At 38.1% G+C, this 27,085-nt stretch overlaps 1 protein-coding gene across 3 annotated transcripts in view; it reads right to left on the bottom strand.

The window, feature by feature from the left end:
* Nucleotides 1–21,336, bottom strand: part of LOC144454039 (epithelial cell-transforming sequence 2 oncogene-like) — a 144,066-nt gene extending 122,730 nt beyond the window's left edge. For all 3 annotated transcript variants that reach the window (XR_013482473.1, XM_078145451.1, XM_078145452.1), the window contains exons 1-2: nt 20,888–21,336; nt 13,228–13,263 (exon numbers count right to left, since the gene is read on the bottom strand). Coding sequence is in view for 2 of the 3 variants with exons in the window: in XM_078145451.1 (XP_078001577.1) it covers nt 13,228–13,263; nt 20,888–21,091 (240 nt within the window). In the remaining variant the exon portion in view is untranslated. The remainder of the gene's footprint in view (nt 1–13,227; nt 13,264–20,887) is intronic.
* Between the last annotated feature and the right edge of the window lie 5,749 nt (nt 21,337–27,085).

Here is a 27,085-nt window from a genome sequence, read left to right as displayed (position 1 = left end):
GGGAGTATCTCTATCAAACGGTATGGGAGTATCTCTATCAAACGATATGGGAGTATCTCTATCAAACGATATGGGAGTATCTCTATCAAACGATATGGGAGTATCTCTATCAAACGATATGGGAGTATCTCTATCAAACGGTATGGGAGTATCTCTATCAAACGGTATGGGAGTATCTCTATCAAACGGTATGGGAGTATCTCTATCAAACGATATGGGAGTATCTCTATCAAACGATATGGGAGTATCTCTATCAAACGATATGGGAGTATCTCTATCAAACGATATGGGAGTATCTCTATCAAACGATATGGGAGTATCTCTATCAAACGATATGGGAGTATCTCTATCAAACGATATGGGAGTATCTCTATCAAACGATATGGGAGTATCTCTATCCATGGGTATGGGAGTATCTCTATCCATGGGTATGGGAGTATCTCTATCAAACGATATGGGAGTATCTCTATCCATGGGTATGGGAGTATCTCTATCCATGGGTATGGGAGTATCTCTATCCATTGGTATGGGAGTATCTCTATCAAACGATATGGGAGTATCTCTATCCATGGGTATGGGAGTATCTCTATCAAACGGTATGCGAGTATCTCTATCAAACGGTATGGGAGTATCTCTATCAAACGATATGGGAGTATCTCTATCAAACGATATGGGAGTATCTCTATCAAACGATATGGGAGTATCTCTATCAAACGATATGGGAGTATCTCTATCAAACGATATGGGAGTATCTCTATCAAACGATATGGGAGTATCTCTATCAAACGATATGGGAGTATCTCTATCAAACGATATGGGAGTATCTCTATCCATGGGTATGGGAGTATCTCTATCCATGGGTATGGGAGTATCTCTATCAAACGATATGGGAGTATCTCTATCCATGGGTATGGGAGTATCTCTATCCATGGGTATGGGAGTATCTCTATCCATTGGTATGGGAGTATCTCTATCAAACGATATGGGAGTATCTCTATCCATGGGTATGGGAGTATCTCTATCAAACGGTATGCGAGTATCTCTATCAAACGGTATGGGAGTATCTCTATCAAACGGTATGGGAGTATCTCTATCCATGGGTATGGGAATATCTCTATCAAATGGTATGGGAGTATCTCTATCCATTGGTATGGGAGTATCTCTACCCATGGGTATGGGAGTATCGCTATCAAACGGTATGGGAGTATCTCTATCCATTGGTATGTGAGTATCTCTATCCATTGGTATGGGAGTATCTCTATCCATGGGTATGGAGTATCTCTATCCATTGGTATGGGAGTATCTCTATCCATTGGTATGGGAGTATCTCTATCCATGGGTATGGGAGTATCTCTATCAAATGGTAAGGGAGTATCTCTATCCATGGGTATGGGAGTATCTCTATCAAACGGTATGGGAGTATCTCTATCAAATGGTATGGGAGTATCTCTATCCATGGGTATGGGAGTATCTCTATCAAATGGTATGGGAGTATCTCTATCCATGGGTATGGGAGTATCTCTATCAAACGGTATGGGAGTATCTCTATCAAACGGTATGGGAGTATCTCTATCAAACGGTATAGGAGTATCTCTATCCATGGGTATGGGAGTATCTCTATCAAACGGTATGGGAGTATCTCTATCAAACGGTAAGGGAGTATCTCTATCCATTGGTATGGGAGTATCTCTATGCATGGGTGTGGGAGTATCTCTATCAAACGGTATGGGAGTATCTCTATCAAACGGTATGGGAGTATCTCTATCCATTGGTATGGGAGTATCTCTATCAAATGGTATGGGAGTATCTCTATCCATGGGTATGGGAGTATCTCTATCAAACGGTATGGGAGTATCTCTATCAAACGATATGAGAGTATCTCTATCCATGGGTATGGGAGTATCTCTATCAAACGGTATGGGAGTATCTCTATCAAACGATATGGGAGTATCACTTTCAAACGGTATGGGAGTATCTCTATCCATGGGTATGGGAGTATCTCTATCCATGGGTATGGGAGTATCGCTATCAAACGGTATGGGAGTATCTCTATCAAACGATATGGGAGTATCTCTATCAAACGATATGGGAGTATCTCTATCAAACGATATGGGAGTATCTCTATCAAACGGTAAGGGAGTATCTCTATCCATGGGTATGGGAGTATCTCTATCCATGGGTATGGGAGTATCTCTATCCATTGGTATGGGAGTATCTCTATCAAACGGTAAGGGAGTATCTCTATCCATTGGTATGGGAGTATCTCTATCCATGGGTATGGGAGTATCTCTATCAAACGGTATGGGAGTATCTCTATCCATGGGTATGGGAGTATCTCTATCAAACGGTATGGGAGTATCTCTATCCATGGGTATGGGAGTATCTCTATCCATTGGTATGGGACTATCTCTATAAAACGATATGGGAGTATCTCTATCCATGGGTATGGGAGTATCTCTATCAAACGGTATGGGAGTATCGCTATCAAACGATATGGGAGTATCTCTATCCATTGGTATGGGAGTATCTCTATCCATGGGTATGGGAGTATCTCTATCCATGGGTATGGGAGTATCGCTATCAAACGGTATGGGAGTATCTCTATCAAACGATATGGGAGTATCTCTATCAAACGGTATGGGAGTATCTCTATCAAACGGTATGGGAGTATCTCTATCCATTGGTATGGGAGTATCTCTATCCATGGGTATGGGAGTATCGCTATCAAACGGTATGGGAGTATCTCTATCCATGGATATGGGGGACAAAAAATCCAACTGAAACGTCATAAATAACTACTAAAATCAATCAATTAATCAATGAAATTGCTATAGCGCTGTTTCCGGAGCAATGTTCAGTTCAGTAGCAATGAAGCACACCATAGGCTTTGGTAAATAAACAAGCGACCTATCAGTCAGAATAGCTCCGCTGTTGTTTTTAATTTTAAAATTAATTTTTTATTTTGGTAACATGTAGAAGTGGTTCAGTTCTTGGCAGCTCTTCACTATGCAGTTTTGTTTTAGCGATGTAATAAAGTGGTTAGCGGTTTCATATGATGTCTCACTATAAAACACATTTTACACAGAAAGTTGGTAATGTATTGTACTTTTATACCATAGTCACCATTTTATTTAAAAAATCTACTGTTATGAAAAATTACACAAAATCTCAGAAAAATAATGACTGGGAAATGCACACAAGAAAAAGAAAAAAAGAGGATTTTTGAGGTTGGCTATAAATAATTCCAGTGTCTTACAGCTTTAACCCTGGAAAATGTTAATGATGAATGAAATAAACTAGGGATCTAAAATAACTTTGAGGCAATTCGAATTTCAATTTTCTAACAAATTTACCAAGTCAACAACATTCAACTTGTGCTAGTTGTAGTAGACATAACATCGTCTGATATTTTAATTTACAGAGTTTCTTTTGACCGGCGCCTGTCAGCAGACTCGGCCAATTTTTTTTCATCATTCCATTGTATTTAAACCTTGTACTTGACATTTCACAATATTTATAATTCTCAACAAATTACCTCAACATGCCTCACCTCGCTCGTACTCAAAGCAGTCCCGGTATGATCACTGACGAGTCGTGCTTGCATACGGAGTAATCTGGGACTCGATTCTGACAATTGTCCCTACTATTTGTTTAGAGTCAAGTCAGCAATATAGACTTGTGCACCGCCTGTCGTATGTAAGCAGGGCTAACCACTGGCATGACCAGAGAGAACCTTTTCGGATTTACATGTAAAACGGAGAAAGATACGAAAAACATAATGCAAAGTCTGAAGCCAAATTAAAGTTGTAATTATTTTAATTATTTTTACCTGCCAAATATTTGCATTTTGGAAATGGCAAGACACGTTCATGACGTTTAACTTTACATGTAAACTGTCGGCCAATAAACAAAGTTTGGTTGATTCACAGTCGGCAGTGAGACTGCTCTTGCATAACTTCAACCGCATGCAAAGGCATGCCTTCCTTACGCGAGTTGTCTTCATTCTGGTTCACTGTCACTCCAAATTGCACGACAATATAGAATTAATCACAAGATACAGTTTATCTGAAAACATCAAACTTTTATAGTGGGTCTGAAGTGTGATTTTAGTGAGTACCAAGAACTCCCGTGTTGTTGCTGTGGAAAATCGCCCGGACGTCAAACGAGGTCATCTTCAGCTTCCGGGTCAAATCAGTCATTTTCTACCGAAAATTCTTGAACGGTCGGGACTGTTACACAACGATCCTACTAAATTTACTTGCCATGCTTATTTAAAACACATAAAAATCCACCTTTTTGTGAAATTTGTAAACTTTCTGGTCCGTATTGAGGAAACTATGAGCATGGAGGGTTATACTTCCATGCTATGAGCGAAAAAACTGGGTCAAAATTTCAGGGCCCCAAGTATGCATCCCGAATTTGTCGGAAAATCGGTATTCCTAAATGTAATGCCAAAATTTATTTCACTGGCACGAAAGAAGAGATACCAGTTGAGGTTTAGGCATTTTCAGTATCTAAAATGGGGAACGCTAGTGAAAGTTACGGCGAGTTGAAAATACCGAAAAATAAGGCCTGTGAGCAGCCATTCAAAGTGTCACTATCTGGAGCATATGAGGATAGATTGTATGCAAATGTGGTTTGTTGCGGACTGGCTGATTATGTAGAAGGGGTGCAAAATTTGGATTTGAAGCTTACAACCCTGTTTCGAACAAACACTTGTCATTTGGGTGCACAATGCGTAGAATTATGACTATAGCAAATATTACATTGCTTGTTTGACATCAATAGTGTCTTTTGAAAAGTGGCAGTTTACTTAAAGTCTCGTGGACTGTTTTCCAATATGGCGGCGGCCATAATGCTCATTAACATATTCATTTTTTCTTTAAATTACAAAAAAAATCATAAAAAATAGAAAAGACGTGCTGACTTGAAATTAACAAATCTAAGTAAGCTACCCTCTGTGCATCAACACACCAGATATCAAAGCAATCTGACAAGAAGTATTTGAGGAGATGATGAAAATATCATTTTTTGAAAAAAAATCATAAAAAATTGAAAATGGCACAGATCAACTTGGCATGAACAAATCTAAATAGCCCCCCCCCCCCCTCCCAGGGAACATGCACACCAAATATCGAAGAATTCTGACTGTCACTTTCGGAGAAGATGATGAAAATATAAAAAGTTGACGGACACCTATGATTCACTCTACTCTATACCTCTTATACCCACCTATACCTAAAGCTACGCTTTCAGCTTTCGCTGACAGCAGAGCTAAAAAGTTTTCAGTTTTGTTTTGAAACAATCCAGGCTGGAGACTTGGGCAAATGTCAAGTGGCAAAGAGTTCCATAGTTTGGGGCGACATATGAGAACGAACAACATACCTCCATAGAGACTTATCTGTAATTTGTTGTTACAAGCAGATTCTTATTTGTAAAACATAGAGTGCAACATGGTATGTATGGTTGGAGAAGATCACAAATGTTCTCTGACATCAAGCCATGAAGAGCTTTATATATCTAGAGTAAATTTTGTAATTAATCCTCTAGTGACACGAATGGGTAACTAACGAAAACTGGAGAAATGTGTTCAAATTTCTTGGTACAAGAGATGATCCTTGCCTCTGTATTTTGAGCACGTTGTAATAATATAGGTGTATGGTTGTGTCAGGAAGAATGTATATTAGTAATGCATTAATTTACTGTAGTAAAGTTTGGCTGATAGCTTTGCAAACACGTATGTGCACAGTTGGCAAGTTAATGTTTTAAGTTGTTGATGTTTAGTAACTATTTATTAACCTTGATGGCTATTGTCATTTGGCAAAAACCTTCCCGACTGGACCTTGCTTTTTGCGATAGACGTTTACTGAACAGTCATCACTTTTTTACAAAAAATATTTCATTGTCTACCCAGCCAACAATGGAAATAGTATAAAAAACTTATAAAGTGTTGTACATTCAGTTATCATTTCTTTCCAAAATACATTTCATTGTCTACCCAACCAACATTGGAAATAGAACAAATGATTATGAGGTGTGGTAAAAACAGTCATCAAGTGTGACATCACCCTCAGACCACTAAAAAGACAGACTAGAAACGTCTATTGTATTAGGTGTGAATGGGGGCTCTTAGTCCACTGGCATGGTCAACCTTCAAGCATGCCATTTGTTTTAAACTCTCTCCAAAGACTGTTGAACGTTGTGCAAAAGGATACTTCGGGTCTAAACAGTTTTTTGCAATTGACTCGAAGAGTTTCTATCGGAAAAGGTCAAAGGTTAGTAAGTGTACTCTATGACCTGAAACGAAGACCTCCACGCAGTCAGAATCAAAATTTGTGGCAATTTTCATCATCTGAACTGGTCTTCAGGTTCAGCAGTTGCTTATGGAAATACAAACAGGTGAACTTATTCAAAATGGGCAAGAGATTGCAATGACTGGGTTTACTTAGATCTGCTGTCAATGTGGAATCCCAAATTTTTCCAGTTCGCTTTTTTTCAAAGTCTGATATGGAGCTATCAAATAGCTTTGAATGTCTCTCACCTAACAGTATGGATAGTGAGCTTCCAAGCTCTCCCCTAGCTTACCTCTTTGCCTTCAACGAAGAAGACCAGCCAGTATAGCCCCAAAGTTAGACCATCATCCAAACCTAGGAGAAGTACCTTGAAAATGTTAGTGATTAATTTTCAGAGTATTCAGAATAAGACCACTGACCTCAGGGTCTGCATTGAAGAAAATGATCCTGATATAATCATTGGCTCTGACACCCACCTAGATGATTCTGTGCACAGTAGTGAATTATTTTCCTCTCATTTCACAGTGTTTAGAAAAGACAGAAACTTTGGTCCGCCTAAAGGGGGAGTACTAATTGCATCTAACTTCTAAGAATGACCTGATCATCACCCACAGAATTGACTTTGACTCGAATTGCTAAGTTGTCTGGGTGTCCTTAGAAATACAGGGGGCCAAGCAAATTATCATTGGCTCTTTTTATTCTTCCCAAAAATTTGGGAACTCGACTGAGTACCTTGACCAAATGCATGAGTCCCTAATGAAAGCCAGTAATAAGAACAATGGCAGTCAAATCTACTTGGCTGGTGACTTTAATCTACCCGGCATTGATTGGGATTCCCAATCTGTATTACCTGGATCTCAGTATGCTGCTTTATCTAGACAAATGTTAGACATAACCACAGAGTTTGGTCTTGATCAAGTTGTTCGTGAACCAACAAGGTTTGATAACATCCTTGAGTTGTTCATTAATACCATGATTGTCAGATATGTGATTGTTGTTAATACCAAACCAAGAGTGTGTAAACAGAAACCACACAAAGTTTATAGCTATCATAAACTAATGTAGATACTATCAAATCTGAACTCAAGGAATGTAGTGAATATTTAACAACCAAAGATGTTTCTTGCAGCTCTGTTGATGGTTTGTTCTCTGAAATTGAGGTTAAGATAAAGAGTGTAATGGATGCTCATGTTCCTGCCCGCATGGTCAGCAAAAAGAACGTACATGTAACCCCTTGGATTAACAACGGTATTAAGTGTATGCATTGTAGGAAACACAGAGCATATAACCAGTGGCATAAAAACCCATCCCAGGAAACTCTTGAAAGCTTTCGTTTACATCTAGAAAGTCCACACTTAGAGCAACAAGAAAATCTTACAGAGAATACATAAACTCTATCTGTGTTGACTCCCCAAAAGATTCTGGTCATATATAAAAAATCTAAAATGTGACTCTGTAGGGATTCCCTCACTGAAGAAAAATGACAGACTCCAATCTGTGAATGTTGAAAAAGCCAATATACTAAATGACCAGTTCAAAGGAGTATTCACACGGGAGGACACTTTACTACCTGAGTCACCCAGCAATATTCCAACTATGCCTGATTTTATTATCACTGTTGAGGGTGTTTGTAAGTTACTGAAAGGACTCAATCCTAATAAGGCTACTGGCCCAGATAGCATACCTGCCCAGATGGCATACCTGCCCAGATCCTTAAACTAGCTGCTGATGAAGTGGCCCCTGCTCTTTGTGTGATTTTTCAAAAGTCCCAGGATACAGGTTCTTTGCCGTCATCTTGGCTGTGTGCCAACATCTCCCCAATTTATAAAAAAAGGTGACCATTCCATTGCTTCAAATTATAGACCAGTTTTACTTACCTCAATTTGCTGTAAAACCCTCGAACATATTATTCACTTTCAAATTATGCAACATTTTGACAAATACTCAATTATTACTGATCGACAACATGGCTTTAGGAAATATCACTCATGAATCCCAATTAATCTTAACAGTCAATGACCAAGCCACATCACTCAATAACAGATCACAAACAGACATGATAATTATGGATTTCTCCAAAGCTTTCGATATAGTACCCCATAACCGGGTTTTTACAAAAATTAAATAGAAATGGTATTTGCAACAAAACACATGCTTGGCTTGCAGGTTGCCTTTAAGTTTTTGTATTTTTACGCCATACCCAAAGGGTCGTTGTCGGGGTGAACACTCGGCCTGGACAGAGGTGATTTCTGGTGTCCCCCAGGGCATGGTGCTGGGACCTTTGCTCTTCCTTGCATACATCAATGACCTCCCCCATAACATCTTGTCGGAAGGAAGACTATTTGCCGACGACTGTGTCGTTTATAGACAGATACAAAACCAGCTAGACCAGGCTCAACTCCAAGACATGGAAGCTGATGCTAATGACATCAAGACGTGGATGACCAAGAATAAGCTCAAACTCAACGATGACAAAACTGAAGTCTTACTCATTACATCGAAAATCAGTCGACCTCAAAGTCCAACTATTGATAACATCCATATTGGCGAAAGTACAATTCAACCAGCCGAAACAGCTCGTAATATTGGTGTAACTTTCGATTCTCATCACACGTTAAAAAAGCACATATCCACAACATGTCAATCAATCTACCATTATCTCAGGAAAATTGGCTATATCCGTCCCTACCTCTCCAATTCTACTTGTCAGAAACTCGTCCAGGCATTAATATCAAGCAAACTTGACAATGCCCTACTCTATGGCTTACCCAACGATCATATCAAACCACTCCAACATGTTCAAAACGCTGCAGCAAAAATCATCATGCGAGCCAGGAAATATGATCATGTAACACCACTCCTAAAGGAACTACACTGGCTACCAGTTCAGGACCGAATAAAGTTCAAACTTTTGCTCATGACATACAAGTCCCTCAATGGACTCGCTCCAAGATACTTATCAGACCTTCTTCACTGGAAAACAGCTACGAGAACACTGCGATCAACAAATAAACATCTCCTATATGTACCTAGAACAAGCTGGAATCTTATGGAGGAAGATCGTTTTCTTCTGCAGCGCCTCGTCTGTGGAATGAACTACCAATTGAAATTCGCGAACAAGTTACAATTAGCACATTTAAAAAACACTTAAAGACTTACCTGTTTTCTAAAACATTTTGACTGTACAGCGCCTTTGAACTCTTGTCATAGTGGAATTGGCGCTATATAAATTGCATCGATTGATTGATTGATTGATTGATTGAAGATGACTCAAACACACTGGCCCAGTGGCAGGAACATTGGCAAATGCATTTCAATGTAAAGAATGCTTTGTCATACGGCTCACACATGTTCGCAATGCTAAGCTTTTCAACTATACACTTGGGACTCATACACTGGAACTTACATTGCATCATATTTATCTTGGAGTTGATATTACAAGCAATCTAACCTGGAACAAACATATCAGTCGTATTACATCATCTGCAAATAGATCTCTCAACTTCATCAAGAGGCATCTCTATTCATGTAACAAACCCATCAAGGAAACTGCTTATTTGTCTTTACTGTAGTTCGCCCATTATTAGAGTATTCATCTGCCGTCTGGAAGCCATATACCATTTATTAATAACGTGGAGAACATCCAACGCAGAGTGGCGAGATTCGTTGTAAATGATTACTCCAGATCAAGTAGTGTATCGGAAATCATCAAGGACTTACACTGGTGCACACTTAAAAACAGAAGAACTGTGAACAGACTGAGTACTCTACACAGAGCTAGACAAGGCCTCCTAACCCTACCGGTGAATGATATCCTTCAGCCGATCCGGCACCTGTCATGACACCAACACAGCAACCGTTATCAATTTATACCAGCTAACAAAGACTGTTTCAAATTCAGCTTTTTCCCACAAACTGTAAAAGACTGGACCTCCATACCATATTCAACAACTACTATAGATGATCCAAAAGAATATAAGTCAGCCATCATCGAGCACATCAATCAGCAAGATGGCTAACTTAGGCACACACCATTTCCTGCATGTTTGACGCCACCTGGAGTGTTACGCAGTATTTATCCAGATCCAGAATATCACTGTAGTTTCAGACTACTGTATGTCAGGGATTAGAATAAACTGCACTTTGACTCTATTTAATACCCTTGCTTGTAGTCCATCAATTTTTTTCTTCACTGTTTGATCGGTCGCGCATCTTTGATCATATTGTTGATATGGTCGTCCTTGTTCTTGGAGTCATACAAGTCAGTTCCTAGACAAATTCCATTTCATTCACAGTCATCAAAAACTATCATTTCGCTGTGGAAATCCACGTCAAGAAATGTGTTTGGTAGCCGGATACAACTACAAATACACGTTGATATGGTCGTCCATGTTCTTGGAGTCATACAAGTCAGTTCCTAGACAAATTCCATTTCATTCACAGTCATCAAAAACTATCATTTCGCTGTGGAAATCCACGTCAAGAAATGTGTTTGGTAGCCGGATACAACTACAAGTACACGTTATGCTTGTATACTATAATAGTACATACACAGGAACATGTTTTGAGATGTCTGACAGACTGTCAACATCCGCTGCAATAATTGTAGCGTTTGCTGTGATGTTGAGGGCTTTTTATTCTGTTTTTATGCTTGTTTTTGCTCTGATGTTTAACAGAAAGCAATCGCTACAATTCCTGTAACATTAACCCAAATAAAGGCAATCATGCTGAAAATGTAAGCGAGATGTCAGCATACTTACCTGTTTAGAAATACATGCATTGAGATACATTTGCCGATTTTGATGGAAAGTGGGGTACACTTCTTAGGTCTTGAAGGGCTCCGTAATTAACAGGAAATGTCAAATTTTTTGGCAGGTAAGGTGTAATTTAGCAGAAAAACCCACCCAACTTTGCCATTCAGATCTGTTCCGTCTATTTGCATTTACATAAAAGAATTGTAGCCTTTGCTTCCAGTTAAATATTGGAACAAAAAAGAGTACAAAAACACTAAAAACAAGAAAAAAAATTCCAAATCACATCAAACACTACTGTAACAATTATTGCAACTATTCTGGCTCAAATATCGCCTTACTTTACATCATTAAACGTAACATCATGACATCGTACATAAACAGCCCCTAATTAGGATTAAAAGGTTACTGCTGAAGCAAATAAGTGACATCTTCACACCAATGGAAAAACCACATATCTAGTCTGTCTTTTTAGTGGTCTGAGCATCACCTAAGGTCAGCAGGTATTTACGTGGACACAGCCATCACCCTTAATGATTTTTACCATGTCAACCGTCCCAGCTGTGCAAATGCTGTATGTGTAGTGTGTTTGAAAAGGCTGGAAGTTAGGTTGAGTGGGAGTTGAGAAAAGTTATATGAAAAAAAGGTCTAAAACCACCATTTTGCTTACTACTACTTGATTTGCACACCAACACAACATTAATACTCTGGATCAAAGCATTCCTAAGCGATCAGCCTCAGCGCATTAGTGTGCAAGGTCATTTTCTTTTCTGTCCTTTTCTCTGTGTACATGAACGAACTTATGTGTAACAATGCTATTCTTACCTTAAACAAATTTGCAGATGACATGGCACTGGTTGCCCACTTAAAAGATGAACTTAGTCTATCATCATGAAAGCTTTCACTTGCTCAGTATTTTCTCTATGTGAATACCCAAATATCCTGGTTTGAGAAGAGCTTCCTTGAAACTCAATGTTAGGTAAACGAAGGAGACGTACATGATCAGGGGATGTAAACAAGACACATCTCTTTGCTGATCTCTCACCATAAACAGAGAAGAGGTGGAGAAAATAGATATTTTTAAATATCTTGGAACCACCCTAGCTTCTAATCTAAGTTTTTCAGATAATGTAGATTATGTTTTTAAGAAAGCACAACAGTACCTTTATCTGCTTCATAAGCTCAATAGTTTTAATGTAAGTAAGGAGATCCTGGTATTGAAACCTCTCAGTTAAAGACAAGACAAAGTTGACACGAGTCATCAGTCAGGTGGGAAGGATTATTATTTCAAAGCAGAAACAACTCTCCGAACTCTACCATCAGTCATTGAGATGATAAGGTATTCAAATTTTCAAGGATCAATCACACCCACTACATTCTCAGTTCCAAACTCTACCATCAGGTCAGTGAATCAAAGTTCACCTTGCGAGAAAAAATTGCTGCAAGAAGTCTTTCATTCCATCAGCTATTTCCATTTTAAACTCTGGATTCACTGAAGTGTAATAACTGTGATTGGATTTTAGTCTTCTAATGACAATATTTTTGTAGATCTACGTAGTATTATTGTACAATTGTCTGTTTGGATGTGTGTCATCTGTGATAGCATTTTATTTGTACATTGGGATTCTAAGATGCCGAAAGGAAATTTTCCATTATATGTTTTAATTTAATGGAGGTTTTGAATTTGAATTTGAATGAATCATAAGCTCCACCTCTGCATTCAGCCTAATCACATGGGGACTATTGAAGTAATCTCACAGCAGGCTTATTCAAAATTCCCCCACTAAGAATTTACATAAAATTGTTTTTGGGCCACTAGCTTCATCAATGGCATCTGGCTAGGCGAGAGGGAAAATTAAAATTAAAAATCCCAAATCTCACGAATTCTAGGCTACACACAATATTGATTTCATAGATACATTGTAACTGCATGTAGTGTACATGTACATTTATGTAGCAGAATGTGTACAGTACCAGAGTTCTCACTGTCACCTGCGTCGACCAGGACTCCTAACTAGCAACCACTACACATGCCAACCACTACTTACTTGCATATCACAAACACATTTTTGTCCCTCTCTTTTCTGTGTTTCATCATCCACAAATAAATACACATTGATTTAAAAGACAACGAACTGCACCATCTCTTTGTGAAAATACAATGCAGTCTTTGAATATCTTACCCAGTGTGCAACAAGATCTCTTCTCTCTATAAATATCTAAAAAAAAAAAAGGAAACAAAGTAAAAGAACGTGTTTAATTTTCCAAGATATGATATATCCACTTAGGGACCAGTCAGGGGGGGGGGGTGGATTGGTAGGGTAGGTGTTTTTGAAATTGGCAGAGGGGGGGGGGGGGGGGGTTCATGCTGTTTTGAAAATTGTGGATAGGGGGGGTCATTGTGTTTTAAATTGTGATGGAAGAAAAAAATCCTTTCTACAATGGCATAGCCTTGTCTGAAATGTGGTACATGTCAATATTAGTTCAAACATAACTATACATATACATATACATGTATTACCTAGCTACCACACTAGTTACAGAACATGTCATGTAAATGCTTGGCTGTTTCACAATCAATGCTTCACTTATATTGCAGTTTGGGGCAAAAGTGAACTTGTGACTTGAAGGTTTCGTAATGGCAATTTTCATAGATAGCTTATAAATGAAGTTAATCTAAATTGTTCCACTCGTCATGTTATTGACACTACAAATCACCACATCTCATCAGATTCCAGTTTCTATTAAACACTCAGGTATGACCACCTAAAGTTCTCTAACATAACGGTGACTTAAATATACATATATTAATGCCCCTATACTAATGTTACATGTCTATTTTATGTGATATAGGAAACTCATTTAAAACGTACATTTAGGTTAGCTTTTCGAAGCTTGGAAATATTACCTCAAAGGTTATGAATAACCTAAACATTGCCTTAGTAGCTCAAGCAAAAAACTCCATATCTGCCAGGGGAAAAAACCCCAAGGACTTCCTCACCCCCAGAGGTCATGCATGCATTCAACCAACAATCAGATGCACCAACAACCTTTTTACTGTCATAATGGTATTAAACTTTTCTTAAATATTTTCACCCTATTCTAATTTGAGATGATATTGTCTTTTCAAGATGTGAAATGTTTGCCAAGATAGTCTAAAATTGCCTTAATCTCCAAATCTCCCCTACCAATGATACTACCATTAGATGTGCTGACCTACATGTATATAATGATGCCATTTAACTTTTTAAGAACATATTTCAACCCTTAATGTAAGTTATAAAGAATGGTTTCTGATACTTGCTGTCTTGTAAAGCATGGATTAAGTTATTGCTTGAAGGGTCTAAATAGCGTAAATATTGGCTATAAGAGTAAAAATGCTTCAGGACTTCTAGAGGGAGACCCCCTCAGACCCCCCGCATGAGGTGGACATATCCCAGTCTCAAGCTCTTCCCCTCTTACTGTCAAGATGCTATCAAAGTATATTTCAAAAGTATTTCAACCCTATGTAGTTGTTTTTTTACATGTTGGTGTTGTCTTGTAAGGCTTGGAAATTATTGTCTGAAAGGGTCTGAATAGTCTCAAATTTGACTTTTCAGGGAAAAAACCTCCAGGGCTTCTAGGGGGAGACCCCCTATGACAGCTGTACACTGTCAAGATGCTATTAAACACCTTTTCAAATATATTTACCCTGTGTAGTCAATAATTATAATTATGATAGTGCTAACCCAGGATCTTATAAAGTAGATGCAAGACAGTCAAGCAGTCCACACTGAGTTACGATCAAAAAATACCTGTCACTCATGCGAATATCATATATGGGGGGGGGGGGTCATCATGTTTTAGAATTAAGTGATGGGGGGGGGGGTCAGCCTGTTTTGGGTTTTACAGATAGGAGGGGTCAGTGACTTTTTGTCAGCCCGATTTAAGAATCCACCCCCCCCCCCAGGCTGGAGAAACTGACCGGTCCCTTAGCAGCATTGTCTATTTCAGCACCTGGTTAGCTCAATATCATTGATATGATATATCCACTTAGCAGCATTGTCTACATGTATTTCAGCACATGTTTAGCTCAATATCATTGATATCAACAATTGTCATATACAACTGACAAATACATTGTAAACTGCACAAGCCTTTTATTTATAGGGATATTGCCCAACATCACTATTTGTTTGTTTGCGTGGTTTTGTTGAAAGTTTTAAGGTTTCATTGTAATCTGCTTGTCAAGTTCATTTTGAAGTGGGTTTAGTGTTTGGCAAACTATAGAATTAGAAATGAAAGTAATTGACTAAATGTATAATTTCATGTATGTTGTCAATTTACAGGGTTCTCCACAGGATTTATTGATAGGATGGTGACTTATTAGCATAAGTTAACATAACAAAATAATTAATATTCATGAGTAACTTAATGACAAACATGTCCGAGTTATGTCTTTGGACATGAAAACTACGCCAACAAAATGGCTGCCAGGCAGCCATATCGGATTGCATCACAACGAAAATGGATATGCACATGTATGTCATAGCACACTGTACTAATACCAACTTTGAATGAGATCTCTTCAAGCATGTCTGAGTTATGGTTTTGGACATGTGGAAAATTCGCAAATAAAATGGCTGCTAGGTGACCATATTGGATCGTATCATGAAACACATTGACATGCATTATGTATGCCATTGTATGTTGCCCCTGTACCAAGTTTGAAAAAAATCAGTCCAGGCATCTCCAAGAAACGGCTCTGGATGGACGGACGGACGGACACACGGACCCCAATCCATAAGTCCCGTCTCGGACTTCGTCCGGCGGGGACTAACAAACACGTGGTACATATGGTCAAAGGAAAGGCCAATTTATTACTACAAAATATTAGCACCAATAAGAAACTCATAACTTTAGTTAAGTGTTTTTAATTATTTTTCTTAGGAAAGCTGAAATTATTTATTAAATCTAATTGTTCACAGATAAAGTAGACTTTCAAAAACTAAAAGTTTGTGTACATCTACATGCACAGCAGGCATCATGTCTGTCTGAAATCTTGTGAGACGAGAGACTTACTATACTTTACTATTGAAGACTCCAAAAAACTCACGATACATGTACATGTAGTTTGTGATGTCACAGCCGCTATATTTGGAAAATCCATGCTTTCATCAAAGTTGTATGGTCTACCATTGTATGATGTCAAACTACAAACTAAAAATGTTTTCAGAGTAAAATTGAACATGAAAGTGATAATCTGAGATAGCATCACCACTTCATCGAAAGATACATTAATCTGTTGAACTCACTCTGTCATCACGACATTGAAGAATACACATCGACTATTTACACATAGCCTCCATGCAAGAATTGATGTAGCCAGTTCACACTTCATCTTTGTAAATAGTGGAGTATTCGTCATAATTGTAAATAGTAGAGTATTCGTCATAATTGTAAATAGTGGAGTATTCGTCATAATTGTAAATAGTGGAGTATTCGTCATAATTGTAAATAGTGGAGTATTCATCACAATTGTAATTAAAGGGAAGGGTCAATCAAATGACAGATGACATTGCAATTTCTTTTGATAAAAGAAAGGAGTGACAAGTTATTTATACCATTTATTGAACTCAATTATCTTTGCTTGTGGCAACTACATGAATGGTAAAATTAATTCTATGCTTTTTATAATGAGAAAAAGACATTTTGTATGCTATTGGATGTTCTGGTCGAAAGATTTCATGAAATCATGGAGAGTTACAACTAATTGGGTTTCACAAGAAAAACCTGACCTAAAACCATGGTTTAGTGATGACAGTATGTGGTTTCTTTCCAAGTGTTGAAGAATATGTCGGCAAATTATGTGTTCAAGGAGTTTACTTGTAACGGATGTTAGTGAAATCGGCCTGTAGTTTTCTGGTAAGTGTTTATCCCCTTTTTTAAACACTGGGGCAATGTTTGCTGTAAGCCAGTCGTCTGGTAAAGGACCCACCAAATATCATGGCAATCGGTTCAGCGGTTTCTGACTTTAAAGGCAGACGTCCCCTATATAAAGAGGATTATGGGTAATATATACATGCATATGCGGGAAATTCAAACTGCTGTAAGGAGCACTGACTTTGCCCTCATATCTTCATCCCATTTTACACTAAAAAAGTTTCACATGGCTCTCATATTTCACTGTTTGTAAATATAAAGTGATGCAACATGAGTAGAAATAACTGACGTTAACTAAGTTTGGTAATCAATATAGCAGGTTTACCCTCAAACTGACAAAATTCAAATTTGTCTAGTAAAAAAACGTTGGCCCAGTTGTCAATTAGGCTTACAAGTTACACAAAGCATGATAAGACACTGTGAATGGTGCAAAATAAATGCCAAATACCGAATGCAAACAATACAAGCGAACAAAAGAGTCTGTATGCACTCTATTAGTCCGATATTTTGCCTAAAATCAAGCTCACATGTGCGAACGGTGCGTGAAAATGATACATTGTTACTGAAATAGATTGACATTACAATGAAACCAAAATGTTTCTCAGTTTGATCGATGTACGTTCTGGGTTGCTACACTCCTTAGTAAAATCACAATTTCATTCTACAACTTTTGTGTACGTGCCAAGTGTTTTCTGTTAAGTAGTTGTGTCGTTGACATACCTACTATAACTTGTAAGTATAACAGTTTAGTTGTGGGACCCGCTTAGGAAAGTACTAAAACCTGACAATCATTGAAAAAAATTCTAATATGAGTTGCCCAGAAGTTCTAATAGCAAGTAAATACCCAAAGTGTAAAAAAAGAAATTAATTCATAATTATTTGGAAAACATTTGACGATTAAGTGGTAAAACAAGATTGGCCATGCTATCGCTAGCGAAAGCCTTCGAAATAGTTTCATAGGGACGTTGAAGGAAGCGCGAAGCGAAGTGTGAGGTCAATGTAACGTCTCATGATGCATGATGCAACACGTTGTTTATGTAGCGTAGAACTAAATGTGGAAAGAAATTTTGTCGATCAGACACTGACTATTGAAATTCTTAAAACATCTGAGAAAAATGAAGAGAGGAAGCAAAATGTGACACTGACAGACAAGCTAGGCGTACGGTACATGTACAGGAGGCAGGGCACACCATGTGGTGCAAACTGGACAATGATGATCGTGTGTGTCACATGTATGAGGCATCAGATGTAATACATGTAGCTAACCAAATATTCTTGGAATGCAGTCTTTCTTGTAATAAGTATTGGAAGTTGTCAGAAACCTGAGGATTTTACGACAATATGTTTCGATCAAGAATTCCCATACTTTCAGTTAAATTTTCTGATGACCCCGAAGCAAGACATTTTTTAAACATTTAGTGTGACATTTGACACTGATAAGCAACGTTGATGACGGGTACAGTGATATAATTCATAAACAAATCTAACCTTGGCAACTCTTTTATTTCAGTAATGATCCCCAAATATCAAGGACAACTGTCTATGTTGATCATACATTACTGCCTAGTCTAGTTCCTATACCTGTCGACTCGGACTGTTCTCTACGATCTCTAGCTCTGTGCATGTTGTGGAGATGAACGTAACGCGAACTAACTAGACTACAAGTACAATCATGGAGGCATCAAAAATATTTTGTTTCATTCGAATTTGAGAGTTGAGATTGTCTCAATATGTTTTGGCACTATCCGGCAATAATCCTTGTCATCTTGAATCTCCATGGTGAATGGGGTTGGAACTTGGAGGGATGTTTCTGGACATGTTTTTCTGGAGGGATCGGTAGGTAAGTGAATAAATTTTTTAAAGATGTACGAAAATATGCCTATCAACAGGACTGCCCATAGCAATGGATAAATGGTAGTATATATTGCAAAGATGAAAACTGGAAAGGGTAGCCAAATTAATTCCAAAAATGTATACAAATATGCCGAGCACAAGACCACGCCCATACCAGCAGCCAACTACAGTTGTGCTACATCACCATTTGCTGCATTTTTTGAAGTATACATGTATGTAGGAAGCCATGATTACATTGTTTTACATATACATCATAATTAAGTTTTGTTGCTAGCTACGCATATTTACATGTACATAGAATATTTAATCATTTACCTTGCCATCACCGGTGTTATTTTGGCATTACACATCATTGTTTACCTGATGCTATGGGTGTGGTCTTGTTGCTAAGGACATTTACATATTTTAAAATGTTTATTCAATTACGAACCCATGATCCCTGTTCTTATAATTATAAAAAAATAGCACCAATAGCATTGTAGCACAACTATACAGTTTTTGAAAATGTTTAGGCACATGCTGATCCATGCAAGGTATAGGTATTCATTTGCTGAACGACTATCCGGTTGCCTATCTTTGCAATATACACAACACAATCATTTGGCATTTGCTATGGGCAAGGTCATGTTGCTACACATATCTGCAAACATTTAATGAATGTTTTGTTCACTTATCTATGCATCCCTGATGTTATCTTTACGATATATGTGATCATTTGGCTGTTGCTATGGGTGTGGTCTTGTTCCTAGGCACATTTACATACAATTTTTTAATGTTTATTCTTTTATCTATTAATCCCTATTGTTATCTTGGCAATATATATGCAATCATTTCGCTGTTGCTATGGGTGTGGTCATGTTGCTACTAGGCACATCTACAACCATTTTTTGAATGTTTATTCACTTGATTTGTCTATTTAATCCTTGTTGCTATCTTTGCAAGATAAATGTACATGACCATTTGGCTGTTGCCATGGGCATGGTCTTGTTACTAGACATATTTGCATACACTTTTTGTCCCTGTTAGTGTTACAACTTACATTGTACATGTACAATGTATCTTTGTGGAATACACCACCATTGGGCTGTTGCTATGGGCATGGTCATATTTGCTAGGGATATTTGCATACATTTATTGAAGCTTTACTCTTTGGCCTACAAGATGATGTTACGTTGTATATATTACCAAAATATACTGCCATTTGGTTGTTGGTAAGGGCGTGGTCATGGTTGCTAGGGCTAATTGCATCAAAATATTTTGAAGACAATCTGCATAATTACACTTCTAGAAACATCTCACCAAGTTTGTCTCATTGACCAAGTACTTTTTGTGATATAAGTTTTTGACTAAAATTCACATTTTTACACCAATTTTGCAAATCACTGATGACATTATATTTCTTCATCTATACACCCCCAGATGCATCCCCATTAAATTTCAGCCCAAGCTGCTCAGTAGTTTTGGAATTAAAGATTTTTGATCTAAAAGAGACATTTAGCCCTAATTTGCATATCACTGATGGGATCATCATGTCGTAAACAATTTTCAATCTAAACACCCTTAAGAATGTTCCCACCAAATTTCAGATTGATCTGCCGAGCATTTTTTTAGTTTAATTGTTTGACCAAAAATCACACTTTTGACCCAAATCACACACTAGATCATTTATAATATGCTACTCGCATTTGGTAGGGAACAGTCTCAACCCTTTGTGGGTATTTGGAATTGTGACTATTGTGCATATAAGAAAACATACACGTACTAATTCTTGATACTGCAAAACATTCATTATTGTTGATACTGATTTGTGATTACTCTATTGTTGATGTTTGTCAGTATTTTTTTTATTTATTTATTAGTGTTTGTTTTAAATATGGCTGAAACAAAAATAACTGAGCCCGAGTTCCATGTGGTATATTTTGGGGCCGACAGCCCATTGTATGTGAATAAAGTAGTGATAATCAGAAGAAGAAAAAACAGGAGTAACTGTATAAAGTCATTTCTCACTCGTAAATATTTCGTAATCTACTAACTCGTACCATGGAAGTATAACCCATGGGTACTTACCTGGTCGTTGGACGGCTTGTGAAGAATGGGTGTCCACGTACTCATATAATTCTTCATTTTATGTGTTTTGAAGTTATCGGTTGACAAAGCAGGACCCTCGGGAATCTTCTTGACTGACTGTGCCATTCGATCAGTTGGATAAGTTGGCTCTCGTAACGAAGCCAGCGGGTCAACCGTCCTTGGAGTCTTAGCTTTGGTTGTCATTTTACACACCACTGCTAGCTTCACTAATGTACGCAGTATTAACCTAACCTCGGACTCCCAACAGTGTCAATCACAGTCGCAAAAACAACGCCGTCAACGAGCTTTTTTATCAAATTGTGACTGTTCAAACGTAAAACAAACACACATCTATATAGTGATGTCCTTTACCGTCATTAATCGGTGTGTTTTCTATTGACGTGGCTCTCACAAACAGCTGAATGTTGACAAACTTTCTTTAACCTCCGCCGCCATACTTTTTAAGTAATATGCGCATGCGTGGCGTCCCAATGGGCTCTTCCGGCTTGATGTCGCCCTAGCAACCATATAGACGTAGGTAGGTAGGTAGACTCGTAGAGGGTCCAGACATAAACAGTTGCGGGGCAAAGTGCGAGAGCAAAGTGCTAGATCTAGCACTTCGTTAGTTATTGCACGAAGCGTCTCCAACGGCCGATTATATTGTGGTCTCGTTCGCATTATACTACCATTGCCATTCCTGAGTTCCATAGTCGGCACCTTGTTGTAAAAATGGCTGATCAAAATTTTTTTTTGCAATTCCAAGTGTTACCGGTCAGCCGGTAAATGTTTGTCATTGTTACCGGGGTTCCCCAATCAATTTACCGGAATCCCCCACTGGTGTGGCCATGAAACAACGGAAAACACATAAAATGCTTTGAAAATGGTGTTTTAACTGATAAGAAGCAAGTTTAATGCTTATAATAGATTCATAAAATATCTTCAGTATGATGATAGTTTTTTGTTTGTTTGGTTGTTTTTTGTTTTGTTTTGGGGTTTGTTTGTTTTGTTTTGTGTTTTTTTGGGGGGACAATGCATAGTCCGTTTGTATGTTTTGCTTTCCGCCATACGAGAGTCCATTGTGTTTATTATACAAAACATGGGTTGCCAGACATCTCGTCCAAAAACGAACTCGTCCCAAACGTACTCGTCCCATCGCCACTCGTCCCACGACTAACTCGTCGCACCGCCACTCGTCCCAATATGTATTATTTGTGATAACCTAGGCTATATGTAATGTTATCTCTTCCCATGACCTCTCTACACCTACCTACCCATCACACACAAACGTGAAATGACGCATCTTTGGCAGATTCTGTCGAGAAGGCAACACGACTTTTCATGTCGAAAGTTTTGCAATTACAAACAATTACTTTATAGTTATGTTTCCGAACTTTGATATGAAAAATACGATGACAGAAATTTTGACGTACGATCTATGACGCCACTAGTCCTGTTCGCATACGGAGTTAGTCGTCCCTTTGATCCTCAAGTCAGCGTAGACCCATGCACCGTAGGCAAGCTGGACTATGACGCTACATGCGTTATGCCTACTTGCAGTTAATTATGAACCACACAGGAATTCTTTGAATGGGACGAGTTGCTTTGGGACGAGATAGTTTTGGGACGAAATGACCGCCCACCCGAAACATGCCGCCCCTGTCGCAATCAACGTAAAAAGACGCTATTTTCGTCGTCATTGTTGTGTCTACCTGGAAAATTACTGCACTGGTTCATACTGACACAATACAGTGCACTCAACACGTTACGCTCCCACCTCAAAAACTCACACCCGTACCCGTGACACTGTTAGACACATCTGGCCATAGTTCTCTTCACCATGTTCAGATTTTTTTTACAAAAACAAAAAATAGTTGGAGACGATACAGCACCATGTATGGTAGGGCTTCAGTGAGCACTGGTCTTTTTTTGAAGGATGAAACCGCTTCTTGACACTGGGTAGATGATAATGTACCCAATCAAAAGGAAATAAAGCAAGTACATAACATAGTTCTCAAGTAGGACAGTTTAATCTTACAGAACTTTCTGCTTCGATTGTACTGTGATGACACATACAACGTCTGAACTATTAAACGAAAGGGAAGGGAAACTTTGCGTTCGATACTGACGTAGTCATGGAAAATCTTACTTCCGTATTGTTTCTAATGTGATTATGTGACCGGGGTCACTGAATAACTGCGGCGAAGAGACGTGTTTCACTCTATAACAAGACTTTATTCGCACTCAACGTGTAGACAATAGAAGACAAGAAAACCTACAATGAGTATACAAAAAAGAAAAGCATACGAAAGTTTACACAACTCAAAGCAGATATATAAGGCGAAAAACAATTCATTAAATAGGACTAATAAAAGTAACACAAGTATAATGAATTATAACTAGTACATAAACTCTTACCCCGCACGTAGGCTAGACCGAGAGGGACATTGAGTGACACTACCTACGGCAAGGCGCCCGTTCTGGAAGTGTCACGAATGGGGTGTGGCTCGCCTTATAAAGCTTATTTGAATGTTAAACAATCCAAACTGTGCTTACACCTGTTGAACACAGCAAGTGGCCAATCAAGAGACAGAGAGAAATCTTGGCTCACATTCTCTCCCACTTAAATTCTGCTGCCTCGGCAGATTACTCTACAAAATTTAAACTTACAACAACAAAAACGTATATACACTATGTTAGGGGTTAGATTTTTTTGACTAGTTATTTATTATTAGTGTTCAACCAACCCTTGACGATTACTTTTCCTAAAGTTGATCCAAGATTAGTAAGTACTTTTCCTAGTTCAATTACCGAAGGTTGAGGATTACTATATTCTACATTGTCAACTACTTGGGACTGTTGGAGAACAGAACGGGGTAGATGATATGGATTACTATGTTTAGGGAGCCGTCATTATTTACGGTTGGGGGGGGGTCGGAGGAATTGGTTGATAAGAAGTGGAAATTCAACTGCCCCCCCCCCATCCTGCAGGGAAAAAAATCAATGCCCCCCCCCCCTGACTTTAGAAATTGGGATTCCCCCCCCCCCCGTTTCCATTATATACATGAAGTGGTGGGTATTAAAGAGAGGAAATTATATTATTTATATTGCTACAATTGTATTATTAATGATTATTGGGGTACTTACAAAACAACTTCATTTCAGTAAGAATACTTATTAAGAGCATTCCGCCATGAAAGTTTTATGATCTGTACAAGTACCAGTTGTTTTACAGTATACAGTAAATGTAATATGTACAAAATTTCTGACACCACTTAATTCAAATTTTATTGCAAAAACAGTTTTTGCAGGAGGAATTTCTTACATTTACACATAATTATATCAGTAATTTACACAAATATATGAGAAAGTTTATATTTTATTTGTTTTTTTTTATTAAAAGAAAAACAATAGTATGTTGATAAAGTTTTGCCACAGATAAGACAGATAAGCAACAACAAATCCAGTTACAACCCTTGTCTCACTTCTGTGTAATTTAAATAATTTAGACTCACCAGAAACAAGGCAAGTCTTGTGAGAGTAAGGGTAACCATCACAATAATGTGTGATATGTAAGCCAAATTACCTAAAGTTTGTTGGAATGGTCATCTGTCTGCTCACAGGTATTGCATCAATGCACAGCTTTGCTTTTAGTAGTCAATTATCCAAAGAGTGAAATAATCAGGTGAAATTTACAATGCTAGTCGAGACTTTCCATTGATATATTTGCAATCAGAATTTTTACCTTATTTAATACAAAGCAGAGACACTTCTAAGCTGAAACAAACTAGTGATGACAAGCTAGTGTTACAGTGACACCTGTCAAATTATAATGACTTCAGTACATATTTACAAACTGGGTGACAACCTGACAACTAATTGATTCAAAGTTTGCTTTCTGATGTCATGAGTTTATACTAGTAGTTATATATTACCCACATATTTATGTTAAGATATTGTTATATAATTTAGTTTCTACTTCACACACAACTCCACATTGTACATGTAGTACATAAACAAATATTTAGGAAAACCAAAAGCTTTAATGTTTTGAAAATATTTTCTATTTGTTTTAAAATGTTAATAAAGTTACATTTTATGTAACAGATTAAATAATCCTGATACTGTGTACACAAGTTTTTCGAAACAGATTTTTGTGTAGCCCCCCTACCGTTCCCTCATTTTTCGGTAGCCCCCCCCCCACCAACTCCAATTCTGAAGTGACCCCCCCCCATTCATCCGACTTTTCCCCCCCACCGTAAATAATGACGGCTCCCTTACCAGCAGTACTACGCGAACTGCGCCTCAAAGGTATATTATGACTATCAGTCAGCTAAACTTCAAGTTGATCACCGTTATGTGAATTTTTAGTGGGGTGTGTGTGATTAGAGGTTTCAGTTACAGTATTATTAGGAGTGGTTTTGTTATAGTCAATTAAGTCTGACGCAGTAACTGTAACAGTTTCACTAGGTTTCGAATGAACATCAGGTAATGAAATATCGTCACGTGGTATACGTAAGATATACGTTTCGTCATCGTCACTGTCAGTCTCACTTTTGTCAAGTTGGTTAGTCTGTACAGGGACGTCCAATTCATCCTCAGACGAATCGTATTTCCTGATAGTTTCATCCACCATTTCCTTACTGTCCAATATATTTCATTTCTGTATACATACTAGTTCCAACTCCGTCAATTGGTTCAACAGTATACACGTTTCCACTCGGATCAGGTCTACCAACAACTTTATACGGAATAGCATTCCAAGTATCCTGGATTTTATTTCGACCTAAAACTCGTTTACGTAGATACACCTTCCCATCAATTGGAATCGGATATTCAGCCGCGTGTTGATTATAATATTTCTGTCTATATACAGCTTCCCTTTTCATGTTAGTGTCAGCCTTACTAAAAGCATCTGAAAGTCTTAAACCATGACGGTAGACCCAGTCATCTATGGTAACTTGTTCACCATCATGTAGACCAATTCCCAACAAATGATCGACAGGTAGTCTCGGTTCTCTGCCAAACATCAAGAAATATGGTGAATAACCAGTCGATGAGTGCGGAGTAGCATTATAAGCATATACTAACTCTGATATGTGTTCTGTCCACTTTTTCTTCTTTTCATGTGAAAGTGTTCGTAATCTATCATGCAAAGTTCTATTAAAATGCTCACACTGTGCGTTCCCTTGGGGGTGGTATGGAGTCGTTCTCGATTTCTGGATATCATATAATTTACATAATTTTTTAATGACGTTACTTTCGAAATTTCGTCCTTGGTCACTATGCAACCTCCTTGGTACACCAAAACGTACGAACCAATCATTGACAAGTACCTTAGCAACCGTACGGGCTCGTTGATCCTTCATAGGGATAGCCTGAGTACACTTGGTAAATACGTCGGTCAATATAAGGACATTCTCCTTACCATCAGTAGCTGGCTCTAAGATTGTAAAGTTAATAGCTAAAATATAAAGTGGTTTAGATGCTAACAGGTTTCCCATCAATGGTCTAACTTTCGGCATCGACGCTTTCGCCAATTTACAACGGTCACACTTCTTACACCAACTTTCTACGTCTTTGATGAATCCTGACCAATAACTCAGTGTCTTGACCAATGAGAGTGTCCGTTCAATACCTTGATGACCAGCATATGATCATGAAGAGAGCTCAATACTTGTGACTGCAAAGACAAAGGGAGTACTATTTGTAGAATTTCTTCGCCACAATCATGGATCTTTCTATAAAGTATACCATACCATCTGGAATCTTGACCAACTTCGAAGTAGTTTTCTAACTGGCTTTGGTTCAACCATTAACTGCCGTTTGGTGGGTAGTCGTTCCAGACTCCAATGATGCATGACACGACCAATTACAGGATCCTTGTTCTGTAACTTAATGAGTTCATCTCTAGAAATAGATGGTAATTTAGATGAAGATTTTGGTTGCATATTGATATTATTCATTCTAGTTGTGATGATTTCATTTTCTACTGCAAATTTTAAATCTAGTGGTATGATTGTACTGGATGAAGATGTTCATAATACCATTTGAATGCTAGCTGATTGGACGATAGTTTCTTGCGAATTTTCCATCAGTCCAAATCTGCGACTAAGTGCATCTGCATTCCTATTATGCTGACCAGACCTACATTTAATAGTGGAGTCAAATTGTGATAATTGAGAAACCCAACGCATTTCT

This window comes from Glandiceps talaboti, chromosome 3 (genome assembly GCF_964340395.1).
Source record: "Glandiceps talaboti chromosome 3, keGlaTala1.1, whole genome shotgun sequence".
In the NCBI taxonomy this organism is placed as follows: domain Eukaryota; kingdom Metazoa; phylum Hemichordata; class Enteropneusta; family Spengelidae; genus Glandiceps; species Glandiceps talaboti.
The sequence above is the reverse complement of the archived record's forward strand: the minus strand, read 5'-3'. Positions and strand labels throughout refer to the sequence as shown.